At 42.7% G+C, this 18,186-nt stretch overlaps 1 protein-coding gene and 1 non-coding gene across 2 annotated transcripts in view; both read right to left on the bottom strand.

Annotated features, from left to right (window-relative positions):
* FBXL13 (F-box and leucine rich repeat protein 13) overlaps positions 1 to 18,186 on the bottom strand; it is a 203,370-nt gene that overhangs the window by 18,102 nt on the left and 167,082 nt on the right. The window contains exon 18 of the mRNA XM_075017015.1: positions 4,276 to 4,359. Coding sequence (XP_074873116.1) covers positions 4,276 to 4,359 — 84 coding nt within the window. The remainder of the gene's footprint in view (positions 1 to 4,275; positions 4,360 to 18,186) is intronic.
* On the bottom strand, positions 1,811 to 1,883 carry TRNAK-CUU (transfer RNA lysine (anticodon CUU)). Its single transcript has one exon. It is a non-coding gene; the product is annotated as a tRNA-Lys (tRNA).

The raw sequence follows: 18,186 nt of genomic DNA, 5'->3' as shown, positions 1-18,186 counted from the left end.
GCTGATGTGCTGGAAGAGCAACAGGAGTGGGGTGCAGTGCCACAATGGAACCCGTCTTCCCCCACTACCTCCGTCCATCCATCCTTGCACAGGCGTGGCCCAGGTCTCTTACTCCCATCACCTGCTGGCACACAAGGCCTGTTGCTGGCTGAGCACTCCGGGATCCCAGCCTGCCTGTTCGGTGCCTGGGGGGGCTGGCAGTTAGTGGTGGCTGGACCACAGAGGGCACAGTGGTCCCTGGAAGCCTGAGTGGCTGCTACCATGAGACGGTTGTCTATTCTCATCCGTGGTGGCTGGATGCAGCAGAGCCTCACCGCTAATGCCACCAACGATGACAATTACTCCTCTGTCGCTTGGCAATGACATGTAAACAGAAGGGACGTGCCAGGGAGCTGGGCTGGATAGCTGTGCACCTGTGGCCAGCAGCAGGTGGGTTTGCTGCAGCCCCACCTGTGCCTGTGTCAAGCAGACTGGGAAAGGGAGAGAAATGGGGTGAGCAGCTGGGAGCCTCATGCCACCCAGGCCTGGCCCCAGAGCGATGGTCAGTAACAGCAAAGGGACCATCTAAAGGATCCTCTCAGTTATCTGTACTAGTTGAATATCTGGCAGCCTCCTGTTTACTGTATATCAATACTGCAACTTCATGATCTTACTGTCTTTATCCTTGTTCACTCCAAATTTCATCATTCCTTCTTGTTTCTCTTTTCTTAATTTAGGCCCCCAGTTCATCACATTTAACCTTAAAAACAGTAATCCCATCACTCCTCAGAAAAGCACATATGCACATCCCTGAAGTAAACAAAATTTACACATGTAATTAAGTATTTTGCCAAAGAGCATTAAGGCACACAGGCAGGAACTCAGGTGGAAATGTTTAAAAGTCTTTGAGAAAAAGTGATGCACTTTTGCAAGTGAAAAATGTCCAGTATATACATATAAATGACACTTGAACACGTACAGAGATTTGCCTGCACAAGCATCCTCTGTTTGTAACGATTCTTGAGGTGCTCTTTATGTACAAGTTATGAATGCACAGAAGTGTATGTACACATATAGGATATGTCTACGTGGGAAGCATCTGTCGACAGAATTGTATGTCGGAAGAGATGGCCCAGCAAAACTTCTGTCAACAGATTGCATCTACACATAAAAGCGCATCACTCTTTCATTAAGAACATAAGAACATAAGAATGGCCATACTGGGTCAGACCAAAGGTCCATCCAGCCCAGCATCCCATCTGCCAACGGTGGCCAATGCCAGGTGCCCCAGAGAAGGAGAACAGAAGACAATGATCAAGTGATTTATCTCCTGCCATCCATCTCCTGCCCTTGTTCTGAAGGCTAGGGCACCATACTTTATCCCTGGCTAATAGCCATTTATGGACCTAACCTGCAAAAATTTATCAAGCTCTTTTTTAAACCCTAATAGAGTCCTGGCCTTCACAGCCTCCTCGGGCAAGGAGTTCCACAGGTTGACTGTGCACTGTGTGAAGAAAAATTTCCTTTTATTAGTTTTGAACCTACTACCCATCAATCTCATTTGGTGTCCCCTAGTTCTTGTATTATGGGAAAAGGTAAATAATTTTTCTATATTCACTTTCTCCACACCATTCATGATTTTATATACCTCTATCATATCGCCCCTCAATCGCCTCTTTTCCAAACTGAAAAGTCCCAGTCTCTCTAGCCTCTCCCCAAAAACAGAGAGTGGCTTTTGAAACACTCGTTTTCAGCAGAGACACACATTTATTTCCAAGGAGGAAACCCTTCTCCCAGCTTCAATTTATTTGGGGTCAAAAGCTTGTGCTAGCACCTAACATGGGGCTTAAACCCACAACCCTGAGATTAAGAGTCTCATGCTCTACCAACTGTGCTAGCTGGGCTGCCAACTGAGCTATATTCTACACTCTCATGAGAAAGCAGCCACATGCTCTGGCCACTTTGTTGACAGAACTGGCTCTGAAACCCAGGAAGGCAAGCATGCATGGGAGAAAAGCTCTTCTGGAATCACTAGCCCCATGCCCCCTTAATGGGCCCCCCCCCACAACCTACACTCCCTACCCATGCTGAAGCTTGCCTACCTCCTCGAGGGAAAGCAAAGCTCTTGCAGGGTTCCAGTGCTGTTTGTGAGAAACCAAGTACTTTCCAAACCGCTGTCATGCCAGAGCAGCCCCCAGGCTTGTCCTGGCCCAAGTACCAGCTCCTGCTGGGTCTGCCATGTTCCTGATGGTTGTCTTCCACCACATCTGGAGAGACAACCCCAAGAGGTGGCCCATGGAGCACATCCGTGGTATCCCAGTACCCTAGCCACCCTCACCCACTCAGGAGCTCAGGCAGGTCTGGAGGTACCCCACCACCTCCAACTGGAGGGACTAGCTGGTCATGAGGCAATGGGAAAACCACCAGTGGCTACAAAACTTCCAGATGCACAATGAGACCATTCTCAATCTTTGCATCTGGCTCATTGCCCCTGCCCTCTGATGACAGGACACCAACACGTGGCCTGCCAACCCCCTCAAGAAGTGGGTTGCCATCACCCTTTGGAAGCTGGCCACCCCCAACAAGCTACCACTCAATGGGCCACCAATTTGGTATTGGGAGGACTACCATCAGGGCCATACGTATGCAGGTAAGACACTCTTGGGCCGCAGGCCCTGCATAGGGGGAGGTTGGGAGAGGGGAAGTGGGAGAGGATGGGGGGCAGGCCTGCCCAAGGCAGATCCTTGAGTCGGGGTGGGGAAGTGAGGGGTGAGGTGGGGTGGAAGCCCTGTACCTGGGGGAGGGGTGGTGCCCAGGGTGGGCTTCCAGAAAGTTGGGGCAGGGTATGACAGGATGGGGGCAGGGGAGCTCACTGGAGTCCGGGGGCACTATCCCCTTGGTCTCTCACGTGAGTGTCCAGTCTACTCCTTTCACAGGGAGACAAAACTCACGGCATGGCTACACACAAAATGCATTTTGTTGACAGAAACTGTTGACAAAAAAGCAGTGTAGACTCTCTGGGGGGCTCTTCTGTTGACAGAGTGGACCTAAAGATCAATCCACTTTTATGTGCAGACGTGATCCATTGACAGAAGTTTTGTTGGATCATCTCTTCCTACAGTAACTTTTGTAGACAGATGTTTCTAGTGTAGATGTAGCCCATGACTATCTATGTTAGTATACCAATGAAACTTACAACAACAAAGAGCAATTGTATAACAAAAACAAAATGATAAATCAGAATTTCAATGTGAAAGTAACCCTTTACAATCAGACTGTAAATGTGACAAGTATTCAGATGGGAAATAACATCACTGAGAATAACTGAAAACAGATGCCGCAAGCATCAGCAAATCAGAAACTTACAATTCACCAGGTGTGCTGTTCCAGAGTAAAAACGAGCTGAAATAATTTTTTAGTAGTGTTATGACAACTGCTAGACACCATGAAGTAAAAATGGTTTGTTACTGGATAACTTAAGAGTTTGTAGCTTCCAATGGGTGTGAAGGGTGGCTTCAAAATAAAGGTTGTTGCTATACTATGTAATTATTTTCTCTTTCTGATTTCATTGTAAAGATATAGCTGCTGTTAGAATAGTAGTTAATGGCAGACACCTTATAAACAAAGATGATGTTTTATTTTTAGACTACCACTGGAGAGACAAAAAATAAAGCAATACCTTAAGGAACACATCCCATCACCACAAGTGTACCCAAATAGCACTTTTATGTTGTGTTCAATATTAAAACTTCAAAATGCAACATAAATAAATAATTTTAGAAAAATATTTATGACATTTTAAAATGTTTGTGATTAAATTTGGTAAGGTCAGATTTGAGATGGGGAATATGTAGAAAGAAATATAAGCAGGAGCATGGTTGTGAAAGTTTTTGAAAGTGAGATTTGTAAATATAAAACTGATACATAAAAAGCAAGATAAGGGTCTCCACGACTGGAGGTGAGTCACAGTTGATGCAGTGTTACAGGAAGATATTTAACTGCTGTATTTTGGATTGACAGGAGAGTGGGGAGGTTGGAAAGGATAATGTTATAATAATTGATATTTAGGAAGATAGGTATTTTAGAGATAATGTAGCGGAGAAAAGTTAAAATTCACCAATGGCCATAATAATCTGGCAAAAGGATAGAGAAAAATGAGTGCAGGATTGTGTGATGGATAGTGAGTGAGAGGGTTTAAAAGGAAAGAAACTCAGTTTTAGACATGGTTAATTCAAGAAAGAAAGCAGAGAGACTTCTCGGAGGACATCTGTCTATAAAGGGTCTGGTTAATTTTACCTGAATCCCCATATCAGTGATCTTCCTACACTCAGATATAGAAAGTTCCTTCATTCTTCTAATGTGTCCGAGGGCTACCAAGCTCTGAAAACATGCCAAACAAATTTCAACTTTATATTACAAAAACACATCTGTGAAATAACATTTTGCTAAGATAGATGATAATAATGCCCTAAACTTACAGCATCTAGCACCTTCCATCTGAGGATTACAGTTTAAAGACATTAGTTAATTTATGCAAATAATACCACTCTGACATACTGTCTCAGTTCTACAGGGGAAAGTGAGGCCCAGAGAGGTTGAGTTAGTGAGCTGCCTGAAGCCACATAAGAGTTCAAGACAGAATGAAGAACAGTGCTCCTTCTTTTTCCATCCATGTATGGAATAAAATTTGTTATGGGCAAATGTGCAATACTGATATAAATACATATTGCCAGCCAGGGCAGCTCCACAAATGAGTTGGGTGGCACCTGAATCTCTTTTGGGTGGCTGCCCAAGTGCTCAGCTTACAGGGAATACTGGTGAGGAACATGGACCAGATTTCCTTCCTCTGTTCTTTCCTCCTTAAAAATGATGTTTTTATGTAGCCATCAACTGGTCCCAAAGTAAACATCATGTTGATTCTTCAGAGCTAGAAAAAATTTTCATTACATACCAGCTCCTTATATTAATACTTTAAAGAGTTCATTAGGGAGAACTGTCCATCTGATCTGCATCCACTCATATTTGGAAACCAACATATTTATAGCTTTTGTGCAGATCTTTTCACTCCAGCCAAGTTAGATAAAAATTGCTGTGTGGTCTTGTAAAAAATTATTTGTTGAGAAAACAATGGAAATGAACTTTTTCATGTAAGTAAGAAAAGGAAGTGGAGGAAACAGAGACGCATGAAATGTTTTCATTTCCAGTAAACAAATTAACATTATCATAAAGAGAATCATTTCACAGATTTGCTTCAAAATTTTGGACTGAAGCACGAACTTTTCGGAAACAAATGTACTTTAACTATACTTTAACTATAGGGGCAATAAACAAATACTAGCTGCAGTTCTTCAACCAAGCTTTAAATTCTATTTTTTTACATTTAAATTATGCTTCAAGGACCAGATGGTTCCTGTCAGGCACAAGCCAGAGATCGTATACAGTCATACTACCCTATTAAGAACTCCAGGGGTTATCCAGCCTGCAGAGAGCAGTTCCTGTGTTCAGGACTGCAACTGTGGCAAGTCCCAACACTGAGAAGGGAATGCAGCTTAAGTTTTCTTTTTCTTGTTCTCTCGAGCAATAACCAGCCCAAACTGGCTATCACTCTTAAACCCTATGGAGAACAAGAGTTTTGGTGTTTTAAAAATGTAAACTGTTGCCGAATGTCCAGGGGCATGTGTGCTTTACAGTAGTAAAACCAAATCAAAGTAAAAGCTGAGCCTCCAGGAAACAAATTTTTCATTTTCTCTGAGGTGAAAAATATTTTAACCAGTAACTAATCTGCTATCTTTCAGAACACCCATCCTGAACAAGAAAAAAACATGCTAAAGAAAAACAAATGTGTGTAAACAGTCTGGGATCCAGATGTGGATACTATTGTAGTGATTTTAGAAATGTAGATTTTCCTGATTATGGAAACCTAGACCAATGAAAAAAGAGGCTTGGCAGAATTTAACATGTTTGGAAACTTAACAATTAATATTGATCATTATTTTTATTTTTTCCTATTTTTATTGTTTAAAATAAAGTGTTGGAGTTTCACAATGGCACTGCAGCACCAGTGAAATGGGACCCCTTCAGGTATAAGGTGCAACAAAGGCTGTGGTCCTGACAGGGCAAAACAGAGACCTCTAACCAGAACTGCAAAGAGAAGGATTAGATTTAGCTGTCCTGCTGGTGAACAGTTTCTACCTGGAGACAGCCCCGGCACTCCCTATTGGTGAGTGAGCAAGTGGGTTGCCGCGGGCTCCGTATGCTGCCACAGAGCCAGGGCAAGGTGCAAGTAGGGCTGCTTCTGCTGACCGTTATCGATGCATTTTATTTGTCAATTTCAGCGTGTGAGGTGAAATCAACATTTACCAACTGTTTAAATCAAATCTGCCATGCCTAAAATGGTCACGAAAAACAAACATCCTTCATCCTGGTCACTGCTGAAAATAAATAGAGTTTAAAACAAACAAAAGGAAGCATTCTTGGATTGCGTTGCAGACAACTTTTTATTCCAAAAGGTTGAAAAAGGTACCGGGGGAAGTTGTTCTAGATTTAATTTTAACAAATAGGGAGGAAATTATTGAGAATTTGAAAGTGGAAGGATGCTTGGGTGAAAGTGATCATGAAATCATAGAGTTCACAATTCTAAGGAAGGGTAGAAGGGAAAACAGTACAATAGAGATAATGGATTTCAGGAAGGCAGATTTTGGTAAACTCAGACAGCTGGTAGGTAAGGTCCCATGGGAAGCTAAACTGAGGGGAAAAACAGCTGAGGAGAGTTGGCAGTTTTTCAAAGGGACATTATTAAGGGCCCAAAAGCAAGCTATCCCACTGCATAGGAAAGATAAAAAACATAGCAAAAGACTGCCTTGGCTTAACCAGGAGATCTTGCATGATCTCAAAATAAAAAAGGAATCGTATAAGAAATGGAAACTAGGACAAAATTACAAAGGACGAATATAGACAAACAACACAAGCATGTAGGAGCAAGATTAGAAAGGCTAAGGCACAAAATGAGCTCAAACTAGCTACAAGTGTAAAGGGAAACAAGAAGGCTTTTTACAAATACATTGGTAACAAGAGGAAGACCAAGGAGAGGGTAGGGCCATTGGTCAGTGAGGAGGGAGAAACAGTAACAGGGAATTTGGAAATGGCAGAGATGTTTAATGATTTCTTTGTTTCGGTCTTCACTGAGAAATCTGAAGGAATGCCTGACATAGAGAATGCTAGTAGAACAGGGGTAGGTTTAGAAGTTGAAATAAGGAAAGAACAAATTAAAATTTACTTAGAAAAACTAGATGTCTGCAAATCACCAGGGCCTGATGAAATGCATCCTAGAATCCTCAAGGAGCTGATAGAATAGGTATCTGAGCCTTTAGCAATCATTTTTGGAAAAGCATGGGAGGCAAGAGAGATGCCAGAAGACTGGACAAGGGCAAATATAGTACCCATTTATAAAAAGGGGAACAAGAATAACCTGGGAAACTACAGGCCAGTCAGCTTAACTTCTGTGCCAGGAAAGATAATGGAGCAGGTAATTAAAGAAATCATCTGCAAGCATTTGGAAGGTGGTAAGGTGATAGGGAACAGCCAGCATGGTTTTGTTAAAAACAGATCATGTCAAACCAATCTAATAGCTTTCTTTGATAGAATAACGAGCCTTGTGGAGAAGGGAGAAGCAGTGGATGTGGTATACCTAGACTTCAGTAAAGCATTTGACACGGTCTCACATAATATACTTATCAATAAACTATGCAAATACAACTTAGATGGGGCTACTATAAGGTGGGTGAACAACTGGCTGGATAACCGTACCCAGAGAGTAGTTATTAATGGTTTTCAATCCTGCTGGAAAAGTATAACTAGTGGGGTTCCGCAGGGGTCTGTTTTAGGACCGGTTCTGTTCAATATCTTCATTAACGATTTAGATATTGACATAGAAAGTACACTTATTACGTTTGCAGATGATACCAAGCTGGGAGGGGTTGCAACTTCTTTGGCGGATAGGGTCATAATTCAAAAGGATCTGGATAAACTGGAGAAATGGGCTGAGGTAAACAGGATGAAGTTTAATAAGGACAAATGCAAAGTGCTCCACTTAGGAAGGAACAATCAGTGTCACACATACAGAATGGGAAAGGACTGCCTGGGAATGAGTACAGCAGAAAGGGATCTAGGGGTTATAGTGGACCACAAGCTAAATATGAGTCAACAGTGTGATGCTGTTGCAAAAAAAGCAAACATGATTCTAGGATGCATTAACAGGTGTGTTGTGAACAAGACACGACAAGTCATTCTCCTGCTCTACTCTGCGCTGGTTAGGCCTCAGCTGGAGTATTGTGTCCAGTTCTGGGCACCGCAGTTCAGGAAGGATGTGGAGAAATTGGAGAGGGTCCAGAGGAGAGCAACGAGAATGATCAAAGGTCTAGAGAACATGACCTATGAAGAAAGGCTGAAAGAATTGGGCTTGTTTAGTTTGGAAAAGAGAAGATTGAGGGGGCACATGATAGCGGTTTTCAGGTATCTAAAAGGGTGTCATAAGGCAGAGGGAGGGAACTTGTTCTTCCTTGCCTCTGAGGATAGAACAAGAGGCAATGGACTTAAATTGCAGCAGGGGAGGTTCGGGTTGGACATTAGGAAAAAGTTCCTAACTGTCAGGGTGATCAAACACTGGAACGAATTCCCAAGGGAGGTGGTAGAATCTCCATCACTGGAGATATTTAAGAAGAGGTTAGATAGATGGCTTTCAGGGATGGTCTAGAAAGTGCTTGGTCCTGCCATGAGGGCAGGGGGCTGGACTCGATGGCCTCTCGAGGCCCCTTCCAGTCCTACTCTTCTATGATTCTTTGATTCTATGATTCTATTTCTTCACACAACACACAGGCCTGTGGAACTCTGCCAGCAGATGTTGTGAAAGCTGAAACTATAACAGGGTTCAAAAGAGAACTGGATAAATTCAGAGGCTAGGTCCATCAATGGCGATGAGTCAGGGGATGCATCTACACTAGCCGGCTACTTCAAAGTAGCCGGCACAACGTCTAAATTGCTATTCCCATCCGAAGATGGGAATAGTACCCTACTTTGACGCTCAACGTTGAAGTAGGGCATGTGTAGACGATCCACGTCCTGCTACTTTGAAATAGTGGGGTCCTCCATGACGGCCATCAGCTGAAGGGTTGAGAGACACTCTGTCCAGCCCCTGTGGGGCTCTATGGTCACCATGTGCAGCAGCCCTTAGCCCAGGGCTTCTGGCTGCTGCTGCTGCGGCTGGGGGTCCATGCCGCGTGCACAGGGTCTGCAACCGGTTGTTGGCTCTGTGGATCTTGTGCTGTGCAGGCCGAGTGTGTCTGGGAGGGGCCCTTTAAGGGAGCGGCTTGGGGCTTTGCTGCCCCCTTATTTCAATGGGGAGCACTTGTGTGTGTGGACGCTCTGCATTTCCTTCTGGGGCGGCTCCTTTCGATGTTCTCCGTTGCTACTTCGATGTTGAACATTGATGGCACCCCCCCGGAGGACGTGTAGATGATACACATCAAAGTAGCCTATTTCGATGTCCTTACTTCGAAATAGGCTACTTCAACATAGTGTGCTAGTGCAGAGGTAGCCAGGATGGGCAGGAATACAAAACCATGCTCCAAAGTGTCCTAGCCTCTGTTTGCCAGAAGCCGAGCATGAGCACCAGAGGATGAATCACTTGATGATTACCTGTTATTAATTCCCTCTACAGCACTGACCACTCTAAGGAGACCATCATCATCATCATCATCATCAACATCCATGGGCTCAGTGCCTGTTGGTGTTCGATGCCTCCCTCACTATTTCCTTCAATCTTTCCCTGTCCAGTGCAGAGTGGCTTAGTTTCTGTAGACTAGCTCTGCACCACTCTACTATATCATCTACCCATTCTCTGTGGGGTCTTCCTCTCCTATTCAAACTGTCCATTGTGCCGAATATCGGGGTCTTGACTTTTCATTTATCATTCATTCTGCAGATATGCCCGAATAACTGTAACTTCCATTGTATAAATTTCTGCAGTAAGAAGTCCTGTGGCACCTTATAGACTAACAGATATTTTGGACCATAAGCTTTCATGGGCAAAGACCCACTTCATCAGTTGCATGAAGGTTCTCTTTTGGCTGTATCTTCCTATATATTTCCTTGTTGGTGACCTTCTGCATCCATCCTGTTCTCAGGATCTTTCTATAACAACTGCTCTCGAATGCCAATATTCTTCTCTTCAAATCTTTTGTTATCACCCATGACTCACATCCGTACAACTGTCTTCCCAACCCTCTGCCTGTTTTCCCTGCTGCTTCTGCATTGTCGTTGATATCCTTCAACAATGGTATCCGTCTGCCAACCACTCCGTATGACTCCAACACCGCCCAAGTCACTTTCTGATCTACACTGTCAAATGCCTTCTGAAAATTGACAAAGCAACTGTAGATGTTCTTTCGTTGAGCTTTCTCCACTATCAGCCTTAGTGCCAATATCTGCTGTATGGTACTTCTATCTTTCCTGAATCCTGCTTGCTCATCTGCTAAATGTTCTTCTACCTACAATCTCAGTCTCTCCGTCAGTATCACCATCAGCACCTTGCTTAGATGACTCATTAGGGCAATCATGTAGTTCTTGCACTCCAACGCACTTCCTTTCTTGTGTATTGTCACTAGCACGGATCTTTGTCTGTTCCTTAGGTGCCTTCCCTTCTTTCCACACTATATTACATTGTCTGTGTATTTCCTGAATCATGCTTTCTCCGCTGTAGTTGATCATCTCTCCTGTGATCTTATCATTTCCAGGGCTTTTGTTATTTAGCCATTTCACCAAAGGGGAAGCAGCAGCTGGCGCTCTGGGACCATTAAATCGCCCCTGGACTGTTAGTGCTTCGACCAAAATTTCAAACCGAGGTCAAATACCAAATTGCATAGTAATAGAATTTCAGAGATGCTGAAGTCAATAGAATTTGCATGGGAGCTCAGCAAAGTCAGGCCATATGTAATGCTTAAATATCAATTCAAATGCCCAACAACAGGCAATGAATTTTGAAATGTTTGGCCATTGTCTGATTAGCCTTTAGTCACAAAGGAAGGTTATGGCACAGCCAAGACAAGAACGGGTCTCATTCCTCTGACTTAAATCACAAGACCGTCTATTCTTTATGTAGCTATAAACAATGTGTCAGAGTCGTTTTCCTCTAGTCAAAACCAGACTTACTAGTATGTTAAGTCTGTCATATGATAAATTGCTAAAACAATATAATTCCTTTCTTGCTCTTGATGTTTTTTTCTTTAGCATGCCTAGGGAAAGTCATATTTTTGCATCAAATTATTATACAAAATGTATACAGTTATCTTACATTGTACAATATTCTTGGTAATTGCTGCATTACATGATCTCTGCTAATAAAGAACCTCTTTAAAGATGGTTGCAGTATAATTATCTGCATATCATACCAGAAAATAATCTTAGCGATACAGCCTAAATCCTAACTGTTACAAAATTTTTCTATTTTATACACTGTCTAAATAAAAATAATGATCAAACAACATACACAGTACTTTAGTTATTACAGAGTGGTGTTTTATAATTTTTTCAGTAAAGTTATGTCAGCTTTTCTATTCTCAGCTGTTTTTAATAGATTTACGTTTCATCTACAATAGTTTTCTCTGGGCAGAAAATTGGAAAACTAGGATTAATCACAGATGTGTGTATATATTATGGTCAACATCAACTGTAATGATTAGCTAGTCTGCCCTTCTGTATAATCACAGGACATAGACCTATTCTCAGTAATACCAGCACCAAATCCTATCATTTATGGTTGATTAAGCACATCTTTAGAAGTATGTTTATTTTTGATGTCTCATTAAGATAGCACAGTGTCTGTTGTAACAAAAATTTCTTGAAAAAAAAACCAACAAAAAAAACACAGCCCAGTTTTCCAAATGTGTGAGTAATTGCAGCACTCACTGATGTCAGTTGGAACTGTAGCTGTTCAGCACTTATGGAAACAGTAAAAAACAGTTACAAACCTACATTATAATTATACAGCTGGGCACTATCAATATTTAACTTGAAGCCTGCAGCTGCCCTAGAAGTTCACTGTAATCAGATTTCATCTCTATAAAAAATGTTAAAGGAGACTCTTATAGGCTGATTTATCACAGGCCTCACCCCCACTGGGGATAGCCCTAGTTGTAAAGGACTTTGTCACTAACCATTTTTAAATCAAGAACTGATATTTTCCTAACATCTGCCTTAAAAATTATTTTGGAGAAGTTCTATAACCCATGTTATACAGACGTCAAACTAGATGATAACATAGGCCTCTTCTCTTCTGGCCTTGGACTATAAATATATGACTCATCCACAATGTCAGAGATGACAAAACTCCTTCTGGAATACAGACAAACTTGTTCAGATGGGCGATATACTGATTTCAGTCACGTCTGCAAATAAAGTACTCTTGAGTTATAGCCTGGAATGAGGGTTCACATGCAGCCATGTGACCTAAGAGCCTCAGGCAACTCCTCATAGTAGTGTGTGATCCTGGAGGGATACACAGAGGTTTTGTGTAGCCTGAACCTTGTAAAGAGGCAGAAAGGTTCTGGCAGAAGTTGAATTCAGGACTATCCCAATGAACTCTACTATTGGACTTTTCTTTGTTTTATATTGACTTCCTGAACTGACCAGTCATTCAGGTGACACGTGGACATCTCGCTGGTGGAGGTAAGCTACCACCACAGCCCTGAATGAGGTAGTTAGGTCATTCTAATGTTTTAGGTGAAGACCAGGAATTAGGCAAGTAAATTTTACCTCTAAGTAAACATGCTCCACCTCAAAACAGAACTTTGAAGGGCCTACAAATATTTTTTTCAAATGTATTTACAATCTCATCAAAAATATTTATCATCATTGCAGTACCAGAGGTGTGCATGATACTTTGCAAACATACAGACAAGGCCATCCCTGCCCTAAAGACCTTAAAAGAGCAAAAACATATGGAAGCTGATCAGTGGTAGGAGCATAGTCCCCCCGCAAGAAAATGAGTTTTTGGGAAGATTTTTAAGAACCTATTTTTAAGGGCTATGTGTTTTTACAATACTGTTGTGTTTATCTGTGTTTTAGAGAGGCACATAATCACTGCTACAGTAAACGCTGAATAATCACTTCTAATCTCATTTTCAATTGTTTGAAAAAGATGGTTAATGACCTACATTGTAACTGTTTTCTTCAAGATGTGGATGCAGATATGTATTCCACTCAGGTGTATGTCCACCAAAGCCAGATAATTTTTCTTAGCAACACGCTCTCTGACCCTCTTAGCCCTTGTTGTGGCCACATACTGGTGACACCACCCTAGCCCCCTTCAGTTCCTTTGCCATGGAATCAGAGACTGAAGACTCCCATGCAGAGGGAAAAAAGGTGGATCACGGAATTATGGTCTGCACCCACATCTCAAAGAACTACAGTTACTGAACAGGTAAGTAACTGTTCAGAAGACCATGTAGTAGCCTTACAATTGTCCAAAACTGCAACATCACTGAGAAATGCAGTCAATATTTCTTGAGCCACTGCTGAATGAGCCCATAAAGTCTATGCAAGTGTGGCCTGACCTACTTAACATGTCATAATGCAGAAAATTATCCACCTGCAGATTGTCTCCGCAGATACTGACCGAATTTTCAGCTGATCTGCACAGAAGGCAAAAAATTGAGAACAAAATGATTTAGTTCCTCCCAAAAAAAATGCCAGCCATCATCTCGCATCTCATGTATGATGTTCCTGTTCATCTGCATTCAAGTAGGGCTTAGGAAAGAATATAAGTAAGTAAATAGACAAAAACTTCAAATGTAACCTCAAAGGCACTTTGTCTTTGAACAGCCCTGACATAAGGTGCTACACTTTACTGACTCTTTTTATGGAAGTTATAGCAACAAGGTTGTCTTTGAGAAACAAGAGGCAAGGAGCTAGTTACAAGTGGCTCAGATGGAAGGTCCATACAGGCTGCCAGTGCAATACCAAGTCCCACAATCACTGGTGGAATCAGGCAGACAATACCCTCCAACACCAAGAACACCAAGATCACCAAGTGAACCCTCCATCAGCTAAGAGACAGACCCAAGGATGTCAAATGTAACAAATAAATATAAAATGTCCTGAACATGAGCTGACATGAGTGGAATCCCATTACATATTGAACAAATAAAAAAACTCTTCCATTTGTCTGAACAGGTAGTTCTAGCACATGGCTTCTTACTGTTAAATAGGACCCTCCTATTATTTCCAAACATTAACCTTCCTCCTCATCTAGCCATACAATATCCACGCTGTGAGCTGTAGACTGTTTAGAGCTGGATGTGCAATTTATTGGTGGTTCTGAATCAGTTGTTTGAGAAACAGAGGAAAAGATATGGGAGGACAAATAGACCAAATGATAAGCTCAGAGCACCAACCCTGTCTTGGCCTGGCCAGTGTAAGAAGAACCAGTGTGGTATGTTCCAACTTCAGCTTGAGCATAATCTGAGAGATGAGAGGAATAGGAGGAAAAGCTTGCATGCAATTCAGATGGATGGCATCATTTAAAAATCCTGAAGTGAGTCCACCAAGAACATAACTGACAGCACATCTCTCTGTCCTTTGTTGCAAGCAGGTTGAACAAGGAGATGCCTATCTTCTGAAAATGGACCTCACCAAACCTCTTTTCAATGACCACTCATCATCTTTGGAGAAAGGCCTGCTGATACAATGGAGCTATTGGTTTTGAGAGTCCAGTAAATATGAAACTGTGGGCAGGGTATGTTCCTTAATACAAAAGTGCCAAAAATCTCACAACTTCATAACAAACCTGGTTGGAGCACACTCTTCATTGATCATTCATGCAATAGACTACAGTAGCATTGTTGGTAGGCATTAGAACTGCTGGTTTCCTGATCTGACCCCAAAAGGCTCAGCAAGCACTGAAAATGGCTTAAGACTCCAATACTCTGATATGAAAGTACCATACACCTTGAACTTTTAATGTCTCTAGATGTGTTCTCCCAGCTACTGTGGAGGCATTGGTGACAAAAGTCCTGGTCAGACAGGCAAAGGGAATGCCCTGATATATATTAAAGGGTATAGTATCTTTGGAGCCACACAGACAAGATTGACCAATGACTGGCATCCTGGCTGACAGAACAACTTCAACCATGATTGAAGAGGACAAAGACCCGATCTCACATACTGTACCATGTAAGTACAATCATACAGCCTACAAAATTCCAACATACTTGGAACCTGGTTGAATATTGAGACTGGAGATCTAGACATCGCTATCAGATTGTCTGGAATCACTCTTGTGAGAGAGAGTCTCAGAGAACTAGCTGTGTTAGTCTGCCTTGTGAGAGAAAGGCTCTTAAATTCATGGAGTTCAGTGGATGTAATTTTTTGAGTGGAAAGCATTGTTGACTCTGTTTTCTTCAAAATGAACCACAGTTGATTAAAATGCCCACTCTGAAGTGAACATGACTGAGGATTTGTTCTTTGGATCTTTCCCTCACTAATTAACCATTTAGGTAAAGGAAGGTATGGACTCACTTCTTCCTGAGGCATGCTGCTATCACTGTCACACATTTAGTTAAGATTAATAGAGCGCATGACAGGCCAAATGGGGATAAATGTATGTTGCTGAAGTCAAACAACTAGCAAACGCAAAAGATTCCTGTGCCTTGAGAGAATCACTGCTTGGAAGTAGATGTCTGGGAGATGACAGCAGAAAACCAGTTGGATTGAAGGAACAATTTTAGCCATGGTGACCATGCAGACCAGTCTCTTGTATTTGATGTACTTGTTGCAACTGTAGAACAAGAACAGGTCTCACCTCTCCCTTCAACTTGGGGCTCAGAAGGTACTGAGAGTAGAATCCTTTTCCTTGATCCTGCTGGGCAACCTCCTCTACAGATCCTGAAGTATGCAGAGTGTGGTCCTGCTGAGAGGGGTGCTTGAAAAGGGACAGGGCAGAAAGGCAGGGAAGGGGGAATGGGTGGGAATTGGATGGCATAACCCTGTCTTACAGTGCTTAGGGCCAATTGCCTGAGGTTACCAAAACACATGAATTGTGGAACTGGGACTGCCTGTCCTCAAACAGAGGGGAAACGGTCTGAAATCTGACTATTAGTTTGCTGTGCTTGAAGGCAGAGACAAATGAGCAGCATTTCAGAAGCTGCTTGAAGACAGGTTGGCTGATAAAAACTGGAACCAGAGGGCCTCCTCCTGGGGAGGGGAAGGCAAAGGGAGAAACTTCCCCAGAGCTCTGCGATTCAAAGGGACATGTGGTTCCTGTCTGCTACTGCGGTAGCACCAATAGGCAGAGCCCAGGGCCCTTTAAGTCATTGCCCGAGCCTCGTGTGGCACACTCCAGGTGGTGCTATGGGTTGCCTGAGAGAGCATAACATGGTCCAGACAGTGCTGGGGGCTGGCTCTCCCCTGCCCTGCCACTTCTGCCAAAGGCCCTGCCCTCTCAGCAAGCATGAAGCAGCCCCCCCACCCTCTTGCCCAGGAGCCCAGCAATCCTGTCACCCCACCCCACCTCCCCGGCTTCTTTCTGTGAGATAAATTCCTGCTCTTGGAGGAGCCTTGCTGCCTTGTAGAATAAGGAGGCTGTATGAAATACAGTTGAGAGTACTAGCACAACCATTACTGGTGACCTCCAAAATGGCACCTTTTAACTGACAGGCTATAAATCCTAAAGCACATAATGTGGCCCTGAAGTCCTTCAAAGAATGTAATCTCTCATTTGTCTTTTCAGAACCACAAAGACTCTTGATCAAACAGTAAGTCTTACATCATTTGTGATATGTCTGCAGCGATGCCAGAGTTCCGCAGCCAAAAAGCCCTCCTCATTGTTGTGTCCAAGGCCAAAATACTAAATGAAACATCCACCAAATGGAGTACTGACTGTACCAATGTCTTTGCCACTAGACAATTCTCTGCCAGGAAATCCTTGAACTCTTCCATAACACCCCCAGATAACTTGTTTATTAATGTGGACAATGCATTCCACAAAGTTGTATTTAGACAAAAATGTCTGCTGATTAGCAACACACATATGTAGGGAAGATATAAAATAACCCTTACTCTCCATTAAGTCTCATTTCTTGGGTTCTTTATTTCTAGGCATAGTTTTATATCTGTCTTGACACGTTTACTCATTGGGAGCAATCACCACAAGCAAATGGGGAGCTGATATGAGTAGAATCACTTAAGTCATTCCAGGGGGACACAGTAATATGTGTCAGGACATTTCAGTGTAATAGGCAGAGAGACTGATGTATACCACAGGTATCTTGCTGGCTCCAAGACAACTTCATATATAAGGAAGGCTACTCCTACTCCTCCTGGGACTGAGATCTGCAGAATGAGCAGCACTTTCTCTGAGACATTCAGTGTGAATTATGCAAAATTGCAGACATCCTCCTTAGAAGGTCCTGATAAGCCTTAAAGCCTTTTGGAACCAGAAAGGATGAATCTGGGACCGGAGAATCATCTGGTGAAGAAGACAAAAGAGACGGAAGAGCAAAAACATCCTTCTGAGGCAAAGCTGGTCCTGCTGCTGTACTGGAAATTCAGTAGGGGCAATGCTGGTTTGTGACTCCCATCTAGGTTGGGCAGGAGATGAAGCACCCAGATTATCTCAGCCTAGAATGAGCAGTTGATGGGGCTCTTAATGAATGTGGGATAGTCTAAGAATCGCAAAGAGGCCAATTTGGAAATTAGTAGGATAGTGGAGGCCAATGAACTCTGGCTAAGAATTTTTACCTCCCAGTCACTCTCAGTACCAATAGTGCTTCTTCATAGAAGATCTAAAGGATTTGCAAGACCAGAACTTAGAAGGAGATGGAGAAGAAATACAATTCTGACCTCAAGTATGAAGAAACCCCTGAATTGCTTGCTGGTAACAAAGGGGCCAAATCTGCTAGGGCTATCAAACACCCTACTCTGACTGAAGACCAGTGCTGTTTTGAGATCTCAGCCAGTACTGTAGACATTGCCATCACTGACTGACAACTCAAAGCTGCAGAAACACTCATTATCAAGAAGCCCATTATTACCAGACTCACAGCTAGTACCAAGGAAGAAGTTGGCACTGGATTAGGAATTGCTGCTACAAATGCTGAAGTCCAGATTAGCAGCCTTAGGCACTGAAAGTGGTACTCGTACTGAAACAGGATGTCT

This window comes from Carettochelys insculpta, chromosome 1 (assembly GCF_033958435.1).
Source record: "Carettochelys insculpta isolate YL-2023 chromosome 1, ASM3395843v1, whole genome shotgun sequence".
Taxonomy (NCBI): domain Eukaryota; kingdom Metazoa; phylum Chordata; order Testudines; family Carettochelyidae; genus Carettochelys; species Carettochelys insculpta.
This window is presented reverse-complemented; position numbering and strand designations above follow the sequence as displayed.